General features: G+C 35.1%; 1 protein-coding gene across 9 annotated transcripts in view; it reads left to right on the top strand.

The window, feature by feature from the left end:
* Positions 1 to 16968, top strand: part of KANSL1L (KAT8 regulatory NSL complex subunit 1 like) — a 151137-nt gene that overhangs the window by 132985 nt on the left and 1184 nt on the right. For all 9 annotated transcript variants that reach the window (XM_054549791.2, XM_054549792.2, XM_054549788.2 and 6 more), the window contains exons 9-14: positions 8488 to 8616; positions 10105 to 10223; positions 11058 to 11182; positions 12651 to 12705; positions 14793 to 14905; positions 16296 to 16464. In XM_054549791.2, the coding sequence (XP_054405766.1) occupies positions 8488 to 8616; positions 10105 to 10223; positions 11058 to 11182; positions 12651 to 12705; positions 14793 to 14905; positions 16296 to 16464 (710 nt within the window). The remainder of the gene's footprint in view (positions 1 to 8487; positions 8617 to 10104; positions 10224 to 11057; positions 11183 to 12650; positions 12706 to 14792; positions 14906 to 16295; positions 16465 to 16968) is intronic.

Genomic DNA, 16968 nt, shown 5'->3' with positions numbered 1-16968 from the left:
ATATAAAAGGAATTATTATTAAAAGTTTAGAGAAAATCTAGCCCAAGCACATATGGAAACATGACAAAAATCTATAATAATGTAGATTCTATTTTGTTTATATTTAAGAAAATAGATCAATGAAGTAAACTCTATAGTTGATTATATATCAGGGAAGAATTGTATATCAGTGGGAAAGTGGAGAACCATTGGTTCTCATGGAGAGAGTCTTTCCCAGTAAAATTCTTTTACATACTCATTTAATGCTATGAATCAGAATAAGTTCTAGTTAATTCCAAGAATTGTACATAAAACATTAAAACTACAAAATAAAACTTGAGGAAATTATAATGAAATGTTTATGAGTTCTGTAAATGTGGGTGAGTTCTATGCTTGGAAGCAATTAGAAGAAGAAAGAAAACAACATATTTTGATTATCTACAAAGTTAAAATCTAAACATCAGAAAAGTCATATAAATTTAAGATAAATTATTTCTACATGAAATAATCTACCTCAAAAACTCGAGTCAAATGAATACCTGTTAGAACTGGGGTCTTATTATAAAATAAATTTATAAAAATCAGCAGCTTTTATAAGTACCAGTAGTAACTAGATAGCCTATGTAAAGGAATAAATTGTTAGACATATTGACAATGAAAATATAAAGTATTTTTAATCAAACTTAACAAGTACCTACATGAGGACTACTTCAAAAGTTCAGTGAGAAACATGAGGACATTCCTATATGGAGATAAATATCCTGTTCCTGTCAGAAGACAGTATCATAACTAAAGTTGTCAATTTTCCCCAAATTAATTTACAAGTAGAATATAATCCTAATCAGAATCAGAGGTATTATTGGAACGAAGTTATTCTGGAAGTTTATCTCAAACAGAAAATGTTGAAGAATAGCCAATTACATTTTTAGAAGATTAATAGCAGGACTATGAAGTTATAATCACTAAAACATGGTGGTTCTGATAGAAGGCAGATCAAGGGAGCTTAAAAAAATCCTAGAGACAGAAGGTGGTATTTCCTACCATGTTGAAAAAATGGCTTAGTCAATAAATAATAATGACAACAACAACAAATTCTTATGAAGCATCATTTATATGTCAGCACTGGTTGAAGAGCTTTATATTACTTAATTATTTAAGTCTGTATAATTCTGTAAGGTAGGTATTAGTATTCTCCTTGACTAATCTTCCCTAAATTACAGTTGAGTAACAGAAGAGCCAGAATTCAAACCCAAGCAGTCTGGCTTGGAGCCATGCTCTATATAACTAAGTTTCCGTTGTAATCAAAGGCATTAAATAACGACTCTTTGGAAGAATTAAAAACTGAGATCACTAACTCATAAAGCACTTTAAAACAAATTTAAGGTGGATGAACATTAAAATACATTTCAGTTGGATTAAAAAGTTAAATGTTAAAAATGAATGTCTTAAAAGAATAACAAGAAAAAGTGTACTTGATGATAATAATGAAAATAATACTAACTGAGCTTATAGTCAGACACTATGCAAATATTTACTACTTTTGCCTGTAACGTTAATGATTTTAAACACTATAATCATCAATTTTGGCACAACTATAGTAAAAATAGCACCCTCAAATATCTTGGATATTAAGAATTGATAGAAGCCTTTTGGGGAGCTCTGCAAAATGCATTACAAGGCGTTTAAACTATGTATTTTTTTATAAGTTCAGTGTGGCTTAAAAACTCCCTTGTTTACTTTTGTACCTATTCCCAATAAATGTTTACTGGACTGTTAACCCTGCATTCTGACCCAATTATTCCATTTCCAAGAATCTAGTCTAATCCTAAATATAAAACCTTTTTTCACAACTATATTCATCTTAACATATTTTTGTGATAATGAAAAATTAGCAACAACTTGAAAAGCATAATAGGGATATGGTTAAATACACTACAGTGGAATATACAGCCTTAAAAAATATCTTAAAAGTTCATATAAGGATGGAAACATACTTATCAAAGAATGTTGTGATATAAAAGGATAAAAATATTTTACTTCTATGTCTGGTACAATTATAGCCATGTAGAAATATTTATTGTTATATCAACCAAATGCAATGTGTGGACCTTGTTGAGATTGATTTGAATAAACCTGCTGTTTATACACACACACATAATTTTTGAAACATAGAAATTTGAACACGGACTAGCTGTTAGATATTAGAATTATTGTTAATTTTGCTACTTGTAATAATGCATTGTGGTTACATAAACCCAGACGTACTTTTTCAGTTTGTTAGAGATTCACACTAACATATATGTAGATGAAAAGTTATGTCTGGGATTTGCTTTCAAATACTCTAGCAAAAATGTTGGTGGGAGAGATGAAACAAGATTGGTTATAAGTTGTTCACTGCTGAGACTGAAGGATAGGTATACGGGAGTTCATTATTCTAGTCTCCTTTGTGTTTATTTGAAAATTTTCCACAGTAAAAATTAAAGAGAAAAAAGATGAAGGCACCAAGGATGAAGAACAGTTATCTATGCTGAGGGGGAAAAGCCTAAAGAAATACAGAAAAATATAAATATTATGTGCAGTTACCTTTTAATGATGTGATTTCACTTGTTGGAATTTGTCCCGAGACTAGATTGTTTTCAAAAGGGGAAAAAAATATATCCATGAAGATGATTATTTTAAGAATGTCTCTAATAGCATTATCATTATGATGGTAAGTATCATGGCCAACAGCTAGGAAATAGCTAAAGAACATTGTTTCTAATCACGGAATGTTATATAACCATCTGAAAAAGTAATAGAGTTATGTGGTAAAAATATAAGTATACATTTAATTAAAATTATGATTTCATATTTGAAATACATACATATGAAATATAAAACATTATTGACTGAGAGAGTATGCAAATACAAAAATATATGCTATTAGAGATTAGATAATTATATTTCTTTTAATGTTGTTCTACTATTTGATTTAAAAAAATAAGGCAGGTCGGGCGCGGTGGCCCACACCTGTAATCCCAGCACTTAGGGAGGCTGAGGCAGGAGGATCGCTTGAGCCCAGAGTTCAAGACCAGCCTGGGAAATATAGTGAAACCCCATCTCTACAAAAAATACAAAAATTAGCTGGGCATGGTGGCGTACACCTGTGGTCCTAACTACTTTGGAGGCTGAGGCAGGAGGATCATTCGAGCCTGGGAGGTTGAGGCTGCAGTGAGCCATAATTACAGCACTGCACCTCAGGGTGGGTGACAAAGTGAGACCCTGTTTCTAAAAAAAAAAAATAATAAGGCAGTTAAACGTGTTAGGCACACAATTAAGGGGAATGCATAAATAATGTAATGAGAAATTTCATCCTATATATCTGTCTTAAATAGCTGGTCATTAATTTTTCTTTTGCTGTTAGTGATTTGAGTTCAGAATTTATTGAGCACTTAGTGCCAGGCAGACTATTAAGTGCTGAAGAATCAAAGGTGAATTACAGGAAGTCAAAATTATAATGTAATGGAAGAAGACACAAATAACTATTATATAGTATAATGGACATAGATGATAAATACATTTGAAGGCTGAGTGTGGTGGCTCATGCTTGTAATCCCAACACTTTGGGAGGCTGAGGTAGGGGATCGCTTGAGCCCAGGAGTTCAAGACCAGCCTGGGCAACATGGTAAAACCCTGTCTCTACAAAAAATATAAAAATTAGGCAGGCATGGTGGTGCATGCCTGTAGTCCCAGGGACTTAGGAGGCTGAAGCAGGAGGATTGCTTGAGCCCAGGAGCTTGAGGCTGCAATGAGCAATGATTGCATCACTGCACTCCAGCTTGGATGACAGAGTGAGACTCGATCTTAAAAAGAAATTATATAAAGAAGATATAAATAAGGAGTATGTAACTGCTTAGAAGGCAGAAAAAGAGAGGTTAAGGGAGATGAGAAATGGGCAAGGAGAGGAACTCCAGAAAGATGGTGATGCCAGGTGCAGCTTCGACTACTTAATTGGAATTTACAGAGAAAGAAGGGTGAAGCATTCCAGATTAATGCTTCTCAAACTTTAAAATGTAAGTAAGTTACTTCGGGGATATTGTTAGAATGCAGAGTCTGATTTAATAAGTCTGGAATGGGACCTGAAATTCTGCATTTCTAACAAGGTCCCAGGTGATTCAGATGCTGTTGGCCCATACTGAGTAACAAGTCTTTAAATAACAAAAACAAACGTATGTCTTGTCATGGAGACATGACACAGTATGATATATTCAAATATCTATAAATAAGGCCAGGCACAGTGGCTCATGCCTGTAATCCTACCACTTTAGGAGGCTGAGGCAGGTGGATCACCTGAGGTCAGGAGTTTAAGACCAGCCTCGGCAACATGGTGAAACCCCATCTGTACTAAAAATACAAAGACTAACTGAGGGGGGTGGTGCACACCTGTGGTCCCAGCTACTCAGAAGGCTGAGGCACAAGAATCACTTGAACCCAGGAGGTGGACGTGCAGTGAGCCAAAATGGCGCCAATGCACTCCAGCCTGGGTAACAGAGCGAGACTTCATCTCAAAACAAACAACAACAAAAAATATCTATAAATAACTTGGCATTCTTGTAGGGTAAGTTGTGTGAAGGCAGTAGACAGATCTTTGCTTGGATTTATCCTGTATGGTCCATTAGATTTGGCAGTTTACAATGGCATTGCTGATTTCAGGCAACAAGCAGAGAAAAGCCAAACTGTAGTGGGTTGAAAAGTGAATGGACGACTAGTTTAATCATGAGGAATACCAGACAAAACCAATTTAAGGGTTTATACTTACCAAAATATTCAAAGTTATGAAAGTTATGGAAGACAGTGGAACTGTTTCAGATATAAGATCTGACAACTGCAATGCTATCTGCAATGAATAGTTGAAATTATCTGTAAATAACATTATAGAGATATTGGTGAAATCTGAATAAGGTCTATAGATTAGCTAATGGTACTGAACTGCATGGCTACATAAGAGAATGTCCTTTGTTTTGAGAAATACACATTGATGTATTTAGGGCTAAAGGGGCATCATGTCAGCAACTAAATTTCATTTGTGGTCTGAAAGAAGGAGGTAAAGCAAATGTGATATGATGTTAACATTTGGGGGATTTCAGAAAAGGGTATACAGAAATTTTTTGTTCTATTTCAAGTTTTCTGTAATTCTGAAATTAGGTCTCAGATAGCTGGAAGAGGAGGAACAATAGCACCATAACCCACACAAGCAAGCCAGAAACATAGAGCTCAGTCTTTGTCACCCACACTTCCTCCAACTTGGTCTAAACCAATTGCCAAGTTGTCAGTATGATCTTATGTGTTTCAGTTCCTTTTGTGCCTTCGACTACTCTCACAGTCCAACATGATCTCTTATCTATACTGCTGAAATAGACTTTTAATCCATTTTTCCCTTTAATCACTGTAGGCAGTGACCTCCTCAAAATGCAAATCTAATGTCACACCTGCTCCCCACCCCATCGCTTTAAAACATTCGAGAAGGAATATTCTTAACACCTTAAAGCCCTATCTACATAGGCTGGCTCCTCCCTCATGATTCTTTCTCACCATGCTTCCTTACTCTACACTACATAGCTGTTCAGTTCCCAAATTTGTCCTGTTCCCTTGGGTCATTGTACATGCTATTCTCCTCCTTCCCCTAGCTATTAGCTATTTCTGTTCATATTTGGAGTCTGTCACTTCATCTGGGGAAGCCTTTCCTAGAGCTCTTAGTAGCAATCTTATACATTCTCAGTAACATCATGTAGTTTCACAACTGAAATGAATATTTTCCTATCACATTACAATTGCATTCCTTAACACCTGTAAATGACAAGGGCTGCTACAAATCCTAGTTTTGCTTACCTAGGGTTTAGAATAATGCTTGCCATGTAATTGGTTCTCTGTAAAGTTGTTGGATGAATAAAAGGGAGGGAAGTAAAGACAGGATATATGAGAAATGCTATCAAAGTGTGATCTTAGGATGAACTCTAGAAGAGGATTGGGAGAGCAAGAACTGAAAGGCTGGGAGGTTTATCAATAGAACAGGTGAAGAGGATGTGTAGAATTGTCACACATTTCCTACTGTTTCAGGGGTCCATGAAAACCTTACAAGACAGTAACGAATTAGAAGGAAAATAAATGTGAAGAAAACATTTGAATAAAATTTAATTTAAAAATCAACTTTTGGCCGGGCGCGGTGGCTCACGCCTGTAATCCCAGCACTTTGGGAGGCCGAGGCGGGCACTTTGGGATCTCCTCACGAGGTCAGGAGATCGAGACCATCCTGGATAACACGATGAAACCCCGTCTCTACTAAAAATACAAAAAAAATAGCCGGGCGTGGTGGCAGCTGCCTGTAATCCCAGCTACTTGGGAGGCTGAGGCAGGAGAATGGCGTGAACCCGGGAGTTTGCAGTGAGCCGAGATCGCGCCACTGCACTCCAGCCTGGGAGATAGAGCGAGACTCCGTCTCAAAAAAAAAAAAAAAAAAAAAAAAATCAACTTTTGTGAAAGTTAAGATTCCTTCACAAAATTTGATGTTTTCAGAAGAGTGGAGAATTGCTTGTAGAAAATAAGAGAAACGTTGTCTACGATTTGCTTAAATGATACAGCAAAATCTTATTAAAAGAATGGACACTTTTAACACCTACATACGTTTTCACACACACATACATTTTAAAATCCACCTCTCACAATTCTAGTTACCATTTTAGCACGTTTAGATTACTCCTGCCATGCTGTTTTCTTGTATTAATAATTTTCAGAATATCATCATCTGTGATGCATTCATGATTTAATTTTCATTTGCTGTTTGACATTCAAGTGCATCGTTGAAATCTTAGGGTTTAATATTGATTCTGGAAAACACTTCAGCTATCATTTCTTCAACTATTCCCTCCTTTTCATTCTTTCTAGTCTCATCTTGTTACCCCATTCTGGTCTTTTTCCCTCCATATTTTCTATCACTCTGTTCCATCAAGTTATGGAATTCCTCTTCCAGACCCTGATTTTGATTTTCAGCTATGTCCATTCTGTGTCTTAGCCTAGTGATGATTTTAACATTTGAACAATTATATTTTCTATTTCTGACATTTCTCCAGAGGGCCTCTTACCTGTTTCTCTTGGCAATACTAACTGTTTTAAAGAGTTGCTAATCTGTATTCCATGAATGCTTCATTATTTCTTGAGATGGTTCTTCCACTTGCGGTTTGTACCTCTTTTTTGATTTAGTGTTGGTATTGAGATTTTTGGAGTTTTCTATACTCATCATTGAAGCTGTGATACTCAACTAAAACTGTTCTACCACTGCTGTTTATGGGACACTTTTGATGGGAAGGGAATTTATACTACATTTGAAATTTTCAGACTAATTTGGGGATGGGCGGGACATTTCAAAGCGGGGCATCTGGGCATTGCCTTCTCTCTCCAACCATTCATTTCTCTGCCTAAAGCTCTGATTCTGTTAGTCTGACTGAGATATTGGCATGTGCAGTCAATATCCAGATAGTTGTCCTGCTCCCAGTTTTCCTTTCTTGTGGGTCTAGAGCACCTTTAGTGGCATCACACATCTTTGTGGCAGTACTTCACTATGTGCTTCTGCTCTGAGTTTCCTCTTCAAATTCCATATAGTATTAGTCTTTTAGAGATTCCTCAGAAATTCTGCTTTACAAGTTCCACTTTTTGCTTGCAAATGTGGATTTCTATGTGCCTATCTGTGCATGTACCTATGTAAAAAATATTTGTCTATCATGTTTAGGGTCATTTGCCATCCTGAAACCAGACACTCCTTGTCAGCTGGTAGGCCATGCCCTTTATTTCAGTGTGAGTTTGGCACTTCAGCTTACATATGTCTTTTTCCACTCCTTTCCACATCTCCAAACCTTTCAAAAAAGGAAGCCAATTTGGTTATTAGACCAAGGCTGGAAATAAGGGGGTTCAGATATACAATCATGATAACGCTAACATTTACTGCACACTTATCACATCAGACACTTTTACTTACTACTACAGGAATAAACTCATGTAATCATTATCCAGGGTCGCTGCTATTATCCCTATTTTACAGATGCAACTAAGGCATCAGAGATATTAAATGATTCTGGTTCTTGCTCGCACAGTCTAGTCTGACCATGTTGAATCTTACTTGGTCCCAACTTATTTCCAGATTTAAAGGTAAGCAAGAACTTAAAGATTCTGATCATCGCCAAGATTTATATATCTGAGCCAATCCTCACTCTATCAAGTTTCTGTAATTTGGAAGATTTTGAGAACAGATCATCTACCCTTTTCATCCCCCTCAAAAAAATGGAGAAAATATAAGAAACTGGAAATTCCTGGGGATGTTTTTAGTTGGAGTTGTCTGTCTTGGTATTTAAGGTTATGTTTATCTCTAATTTTGAACTGGTATCTTAAAATTCTGCAGTTACAAATAAAAACAAATTAACATGTTCACTGTCTGTGTTAAGGAACTAAAACTTAATATTTCCTTTTCATTTGTTTTAGTACATAGTACTTCTCTGAATCAATGGAGAAATGGATATTCACCTATATGTAAGCCTCAAATAAGGTCAGAATCTTCTGCACAACTGTTACAGGGAAGAAAGAAAAGACATTTGAGTGAAACAGCATTAGGTAGGTTAAAGTGAGGATATAAGCAGTAGTGATAAATATTAAAAATAAAAAATTCTGATTTTAACCTGTCTCATGGGAGTTTATAATCCAGAACAGCCACTAATAACACAAAACATCTATGAGTCTACAAACATGAAGCAGCATATTCATACTTAATTTAGAATTATTTGTGGACTGGTATCTACCCACATTATGGCAATTAAGTATTTCCCTCCTATGTTCCCTGACTAGTTGTCTTCTACCAATCACTCCCTGGTTGGGATTTAATCTTCAAAGTTGTGTCCTATGCTCAAAATAGGCTAGTGCAAAGTTGCCTTACAGAAACTGTTAACCATTTATGGTACCTACTGTGGAGATGTTGATGTACTGCAGATTCCTCAGGATTTTGAGAAAGTCAACAAGATTCAACTTATATGTATATAAAGCTTTAAAAACATCTAATAAGATGCAACATGAAGTATACATTACCTAAGATATAAAATGTTTCACTTAAATTGACTGACACTTTAGATCTAACTTCAAGTTTGATGTACATACAGGAATAAAACAAAGAAATGTCATACTACAAATAAATAACTAGACAATTCCAAAAGGGTAGGACATCTGGTCCAGCCTGTCAAAAGTCAATGTAATGAAAAATGATTTATTCTAGACTATAAGAAACCTAGGAGACAATGGCCAATTTTTATATATAGATCCTTATCTGAAGAAACTAGCTATAAAGGACTTTTTTTAACAAATGGAGAAATTTAAATATGGACTAGGTATTAGATTTTATATTATGCAGGAAATATTCTCATTTTAAAACACTTGTACTAAAATAAGGGCAGTAAACGCATACATATATATATTTACTACACACACACACACACACACACACACACACACACACACACAAACTGTGAACCAAAACAGGAAAAAAAAAAAAGAACTTGGAAGAAATACAGAAAATACTAATAGAAGTAAACTTCTAATCAATATCCTGAGAGATATGAGAAATTTCATCTATGCAACAAGAACAGGATGCTGTTTTAAAAAAAGAGTACCAGAGAACAAGTACTTTTGGAAATATGCACTTATAATAGCAGAATTTTTTCAAAAAATTAAGAATGTTCAGAAGACCAAGGACAGACACCTCACAGAAATTAAGATAAAAAGTCAGATATGAAAAATGAGACTAGATAAGAAAATTAAGATAGTTCTGGTGGTTCAACTATGAATAGGAGTCACAGGAAACAATAAGAAATATATTCGATAAAAACTGCCAAAGCCCCAGAAAATGGAGATAACTTGTGGCATGACTGTGAGTAAGGCTCCTCTTTTTTCATTTCCTTTTTTGTTTTCTAATACATGAATTTAAAACACACACACATACACACACACACAAAACAGGGAATCAATCACCTGTCATCTAATTAGGAAAGTAATTCTAATGATACCTATTAGTCATGTTTAATGTGTAACATTCAATGGTTCTTTCCATGGCAGGAGAAAGAACTAAACTTGAAGAATCTGATTTTCAACACACAGAATCAGGATCCCATAGCAATTTTACTGCTGTTTCCAATGTCAACGTTTTATCAAGAATCCAGAATTCATCATCACGAGTAGGTTTTTCCGTATGTTGAACTCTAAAATTGCTTTAAAAATAAAAACACCTGATTTTGAAAATAATTTATATTTTGCTAATCTATAACAGCCTTATTTACCAGCACATATTAACAGACATTTATAACTATCTTGTTAGAAAACAATAAATTTGATTCATACAACTTATTTGTAACTATGAAGCTAAAAGTTCATTAATATTTGGTTATAGCTTCTTTTTATGTGTTAAAAATTTAAACATTATCATGATCATCTCTATTCCGTAACATATGAAGCTAAATAAAGTCTTACTAATGAGAATTCAGGACTTGTCTTATTCTTATCCTGTTTTTTTCTGTTTGTTTTTTTGTTATCTGGCCAGGGAATAGAGAGGTCAAAAGGTGGGAGGGTTTAGAAATGAACAGTCTGAAACTCAGGAACCAGGAATGCATAAATGACGAGTATACTAAAGGGCTGACCAAAAATGTTTCACTGCCTTTCCTAATAAAAAGTGGTTACTGATCATTTCATTGACATTTAGGGTGATGTACGTTAGTCTTTTCTGATAAAGAGTTTTGCATTTAAGACATATTTTTTATGGTCTTAAAAATAAGCTTGTATGCTTGCACACATAAATACACATTACACATCTACCAAGAGATTGTTCTGATTTACAAAAGACAGAAAAATGTTTCCTTATTTGGTTTTCTTAACATTTTTTAGTCAGATTTTATAACAATGTATTTACAAAAATTATGTAACGTGTACTGCCATATTTATATAACTGATGAAAGGAGGGTATCATTACAAGTAACTAGACAGTACTGTAAAACTACTGTAATCCTGTTTTGCAGAATACTGCACGACGGAGATTGAGAAGTGAGAGCTCTTATGACATAGATAACATTGTGATTCCCATGTCATTAGTAGCCCCAGCTAAATTAGAGAAACTCCAATATAAGGAAATACTTACTCCAAGGTATGTATACTTACATCTTCATATTTTTCTTCCTTCCTTCCTTAATAAACTTAAATTTTCAACGTGAAGTTAGAATTTTAATTAATGAAAGGAGGATCCTTCTCCCAGTTCCTTCATAGCCATGGAGGGGAAACGGTGAAAAAAAAATTACTTGTGCCTTAAGTGTTACATAGTATCACAACTTTATTTCTCAGTTCTTATTAAGATTTGGGAATTCCTAGACTACTTTAGCATTCTTAGTCTTTTTTATTATTATTATTATTCAGTGTCATTTAGTTATCTATGTATATGACACTAAAAGCTACTTTAGTGACATAAAAACTATAGCAACAAATAATCCTTGCCCTTAAAGATACAGGTGTGACATAAGTTGCAAAGAGTTCTACGTTTTCATGGGGTATTCACACTGTAAGACAGTAATACCTGTGACCAAAAAAAAAAAGATTTTGATGTATTGCCAAGTCAGCAATAAACACATTCAAAAGATGAGTGGGAAGGTCTGGAAAGTCATCCATGAAGGAACGGGAAGGTGGAGAGGGTATTTACATAGGGATACCACAACAAAGGCACAGGACAAGTGTGTAAGGCTTAGCCAGATACTGTTTTGTGCAGGTTGATAATGGAAGGCTAGAAACAAAGTTAGGTCCAGATTGTGGAGGTCCCTGAATGCCACACACAGATCTGCTCCCTACTAGCAGTAACGTTAGCCAAACTTTTTAGAAATCATGAATGCAGCTTCTTAAGAATATAAATGACACCAGGAAGTACAGACAGAAAAGGCTGCAAACGGAGACAGGTGGGTGACAATTTCAGTTAACTGCTATATATCTCTATTCTAATTTCATAATTTCTTTTACTTCATAATTACTTTGAGGTATTAAGAGAACTCTAATATTCTAGAAGAGTTCTATGATAACTCATAATCTGTGGATACTTGTTGCATAAGTAATAACATTTGTGGCTATGATGTTCTATAGGAAAAATATATTTCAACTTGCAATGGTAGGCTGGAGCTAGCTGGCTGACCAGATAGTTAAATATAGAAGACTTCTGTGAGCCAGTTATTAAACTACTGATGGCTCAAAAGGGGCTACGGTAGGTATTTTCACACCAAAGAAATTGGCAAACATACAAACCAGGGTTTTTTTCCTTCTCTGTTACTTTTTGGCCAGGCCAGTTTATCAGCATACCACTGACTTCAGTCAGTACATAATTATTATGTATAAAATGCAGCTATACAGAACAGACTATTCACCATAAGGCCAAAAATAAAGTCTCATTTTCTCTTTTGTCCTTTTCTCATAATACAAATGTTTTTCTTTTAAAAAATTAAGTATTAAAATACAACAATTTGAACCATGGAAGTGCCAAAGAAAGAAAACACTAATACATTTAGCTGTGCTGAGTATAAAATTGCCACATTTAGATAAATAAAAGCTGTTTAAAATTGGTCTTTTATCTTCAACAGCTGGAGGATGGTTGGTCTTCAGCCTTTGGATGAATATAATTTAGGCAAAGAAGAGGTAAGCTGCCTTTCATTTAATGGGATAATTACACATTATGTATTATGAAACCTGCTTACTTTGACATTCAGGGAACTAAAGGAATATATAAACCCTTTAACTTACACTGATTTTTTTCTTTTCACTTATGAAAAGGAAGTTCTTTTAAAAGAATATTCGAAAAATGTTTTGTACAAATTTGACTACCAGCATAATATACAAATACACAATAATTTAAAAAGCCAAGGCCGGGCGCGGTGGCTCATGCCTGTAACCCCAGCACTTTGGGAGGCCAAGATGGGCGGATCACGAGGTCAGGAGATTGAGACCATCCTGGCTAACACGGTGAAACCCCGTCTCTACTAAAAATACAAAAGAATTAGCCGGGCGTGGTGGTGGGCACCTGTAGTCCCAGCTACTTGGGAGGCTGAGGCAGGAGAATGGCGTGAACCTGGGAGGCAGAGCTTGCAATGAGCCGAGATCGCACCACTGCACTCCAGCCTAGGAAACAGAGCAAGACTCCGTTTCAAAAAAAAAAAAAAAAGAAAAAGAAAAGCCAAAGGAAAATGTAGCATTTGTTTATGAGTTTTTGAGATACTGAATTTACGTGAATATCCACATTCATTGTCAGTATTATATTTTTCTGCATGAGATTAGTCTCACTCATTATTTAAGTTTAAATGCCATTTTCAGAATCTTAGGGCCAATTTGCTCTTCAGTTTAGAAAATTTTGGACTTTAAAAAAGTAATGTGGTATATATGTCATGTAATACCTGTAGAGTCTAGGGCGTAAAAGTAATCAGACATTAATGTTTCTGTAGTGAAATATTCATAGTTGAGTTGGATAAACACTAAAAATAGCCTCACATCATTTCAAATCAGGCTATGTCACCAAATGAATTATGAAAAGTTTGTTTTTGCAGATTTTTGGATTTTGGAATTGCAGGTAAGGGGTTGTGAATAGGTATGGATAAAATTATATCAAGGTAAGATTATAGGGAAAAAAACTGTATAACCAAACTAATTCCAAGGTGATGGTCTCCAGAAGACCACACTGTTGAAGACACTTGGTTTCTGTCAAGTTACAATCTTTCTATGTCCAGTGGTCATGTTTTTCAACTACCAAAATTTACCTTCTAGTGCCCTTTCCTCTTCTAATGTATTCTTCCTTACTTCTGAACGATCCTAGCCAAGAAACCCAAATTCTTAAACACCATAACTAAGGTAGTATTCCAGGTTCGAAACCTAGATAAGTCATTCATTAAATTAATGCTGACTTGTCTAAGATTATTAGTTTTACTTTTCTCTGATATTAACATCTCCTTAGAATAGTATGTACTCCACAATGGGCAATCCACAAAAACTCCTGAATGAATAAAACATTAAGACTACTGGTACTAAGCTATGGTAAATGGAAAGTATTACGAACTCATTTGTAGTCTACCGAAGTCTTCAAATATGAACGAATAGGAAACAAGTATTTTTAAGTTTTTTGAGGTGGGAGGATTGCTTGAGCCCAGAAGTTCAAGGCTGCAGTGAGCTATGACTGCACCACTGCACTCACTACAGCCTGGGCAACAGAGACCTGTGTCTAAAAATAACAATAATAAAATAATTTTTAAAAAATTTTGACTCCCCTTTTACAGGAATTTGGAGTTCATCTCATAACATTTGTTCTCTCAACTTACACAGATAGCATTTATTTTAGTTTGCTTCCTACTGTTTTCTACATGAGAAACTCTTTGAAACCTGATCTTTTCTTTCTTTTTTTGAGACAGAGTCTCACCCTGTCACCCAGGCTGGAGTGCAGTGGCACAATCTTGGCTCACTGCAACCTCCGCCTCCCATGTTCAGGCAATTCTCTGCCTCAGCCTCCCAAGTAGCTGTGATTACAGGCGCCTGCCACCATGCCCAGCTAATTTTTGTATTTTTATTAGAGACGGGATTTCACCATCTCGGCCAGGCTGGTCTTGAACTCCTGACCTCGTGATCCACCCACCTCAGCCTCCCAAAGTGTTGGGATTACAGGCGTGAGCCACTGTGCCCAGCCTGCTCTTATATTTCAAAATGTTTCTGATTAAAGCAAAAATATTTATTTCTAATTCCAGATAGAAGATCTTTCTGATGACGTCTTCTCCCTAAGGCACAAAAAATATGAAGAGAGAGAGCAAGCCAGGTGGTCACTATGGGAGCAAAGCAAGTGGCACAGAAGAAACAGCAGGCAGGTTACAAATTTAAACCCCAAACCATAGAATGCACGCGAAATGAACAAAACCTCTGCATGAATTTTGGGTGAGACCACTAAAAAGGAAAACATGCTGTTGTAACATCAGCTATTTGTGCACCAGAAGTAAAATACTACATAGAATGAGCTTGTATTCAAAATATATTTGAGCTAATTATATAATGATGAAATTAGTAGAGACGGGGTTTCTCCGTGTTGGCCAGGATGGTCTCGATCTCCTGACCTCGTGATCCGCCCACCTCGGCCTCCCAAGGTGCTGGGATTGCAGGCGTGAGCCACCGTGCCTGGCCCATCTTGTTTTTCTTAAAAAGGAACGTTCAGTAAATATTTGGTTTCTGTGGCTTCAGCTTTAATTCAGATTACAGTTTTCAAAGCAGTGTTGCCTAAAATTGTTTGTGCAAAATTGTTTTCCATGACTTGAACCTAGTTATTCTGAAGCTAATATATAATATAATGGTTTTTCCCCAATTTATAATAGAGAACAGTGCAAAGTAACAGGGGGAATGTCTGTTAGTGGGTGAAAGCACATAATGCATAGTTCATTAGCTTTTTAAAAAAATCACATGTAATTGTGTTCCAAAAATATATGTATAGTAATGGCATTTACTTGGTATTACTTGATTTGTGTGATAGAATATTAGAATTAAAAAAAAAACAAGAAGAAATTAGTTTCTGTATTTTCCTCTCTTATGTTGTCAGCCTCAGGAATAGATTTAACTAACAAATAATGTGAAAATTCTCTGTATATATAAAGTAGGTCATTTCAATCTACTTTAATAATGGACCTCACACTGGGGACTGGAGTTTAGGTAATCCATTTTAACATCACTACTTCTAAAATATGTTTTTCTTTAAAAAAATAAAAAATTTCTCAAGAAACCTGTTTAATCTAAAATGCAAAAAGTCTAAATATTTTTAGAAACACAAATGAGCTTTGAGGGAAGGGGAAATAAATCAGACATAATTATTATATATATGAGAAAATCCCTATTTTATATTATACATTTGATCATTTTTAAAATAGCCAAAACTCAAAAAGCAAGATTATGTGAAGTCTGGTAGTCACTTTAGTTAAGGAGCATCTTTCATTTAATTAGTCAGACAAAAGACAAAAGCAAACCAAATAAAAAACAAGAATAACCCTCCCCCCACAACTGTTATAATTCGGTAAAATATTTCATAAAGTACTATTTCATCCTCTGAGTATGAAAATAATAAATAGCACCAGGGGAATTTTTAAAAATCTTTGGGCAAAACTGTTTAAAGTTACCAAGTTAACTTGACTCAGTGATACCTTGGGTTGTTCATAAATTTTCAAGACCTCAAAAAATAACAAATAATTGTGCTTTCCTGATTTTCTTGCTAGAGCTTACAGTAAAAATGTTGAAGGACAGGACTTGCTTTTGAAAGAATACCCTAATAACTTTAGTAGCAGTCAGCAATGTGCTGCTGCAAGTCCTCCTGAGCTTCCTTCAGAGAACCAGGATCTGTGTGCATATGGCTTACCTTCTTTAAATCAAAGTCAAGAAACCAAGGTAAGTGTATGTATGATTAAACTTCCCATTCCTTGCTTTTTAACTACTTGTTTGTAGAAACTACTTGAAAAAAATTAAGTTTATTACATCATTACATAACAAATTCAATAAGTAAGGAATAGAAGATCTGTATTCCAGCATTTTGTGTCCACTACTAACTATAATCACCTTGTATAACAAGTCAATATGAACTTCCAAGTACTTATTTATCTATTAGAGAGTAGAAGTACTATCAAAGTTTCATTACAAAACAAACCTGATTAATGAAGAACAGCACCTGCTACATGGCCAAAGTTAGCTGCTATTTCTTTCTCCTCTTATCTTAAGATTTTTACATGACTCACCACAGACCCAGTTCCTACCTTAAAGGGACTGCTTTCTAACACTGCATCCATAAAGTTCTTACACCTTTCTTCCTAAATAGATACTGAAAAAGAACCAGATCTAGAATGGAATGGAGATTATAGAATTAATAGGCAAGTTGCAGAAAGCTCAGTAAAGAAA

The sequence above is a fragment of the Pongo abelii genome, chromosome 11 (assembly GCF_028885655.2).
Source record: "Pongo abelii isolate AG06213 chromosome 11, NHGRI_mPonAbe1-v2.0_pri, whole genome shotgun sequence".
Lineage (NCBI taxonomy): Eukaryota > Metazoa > Chordata > Mammalia > Primates > Hominidae > Pongo > Pongo abelii.
This window is presented reverse-complemented; position numbering and strand designations above follow the sequence as displayed.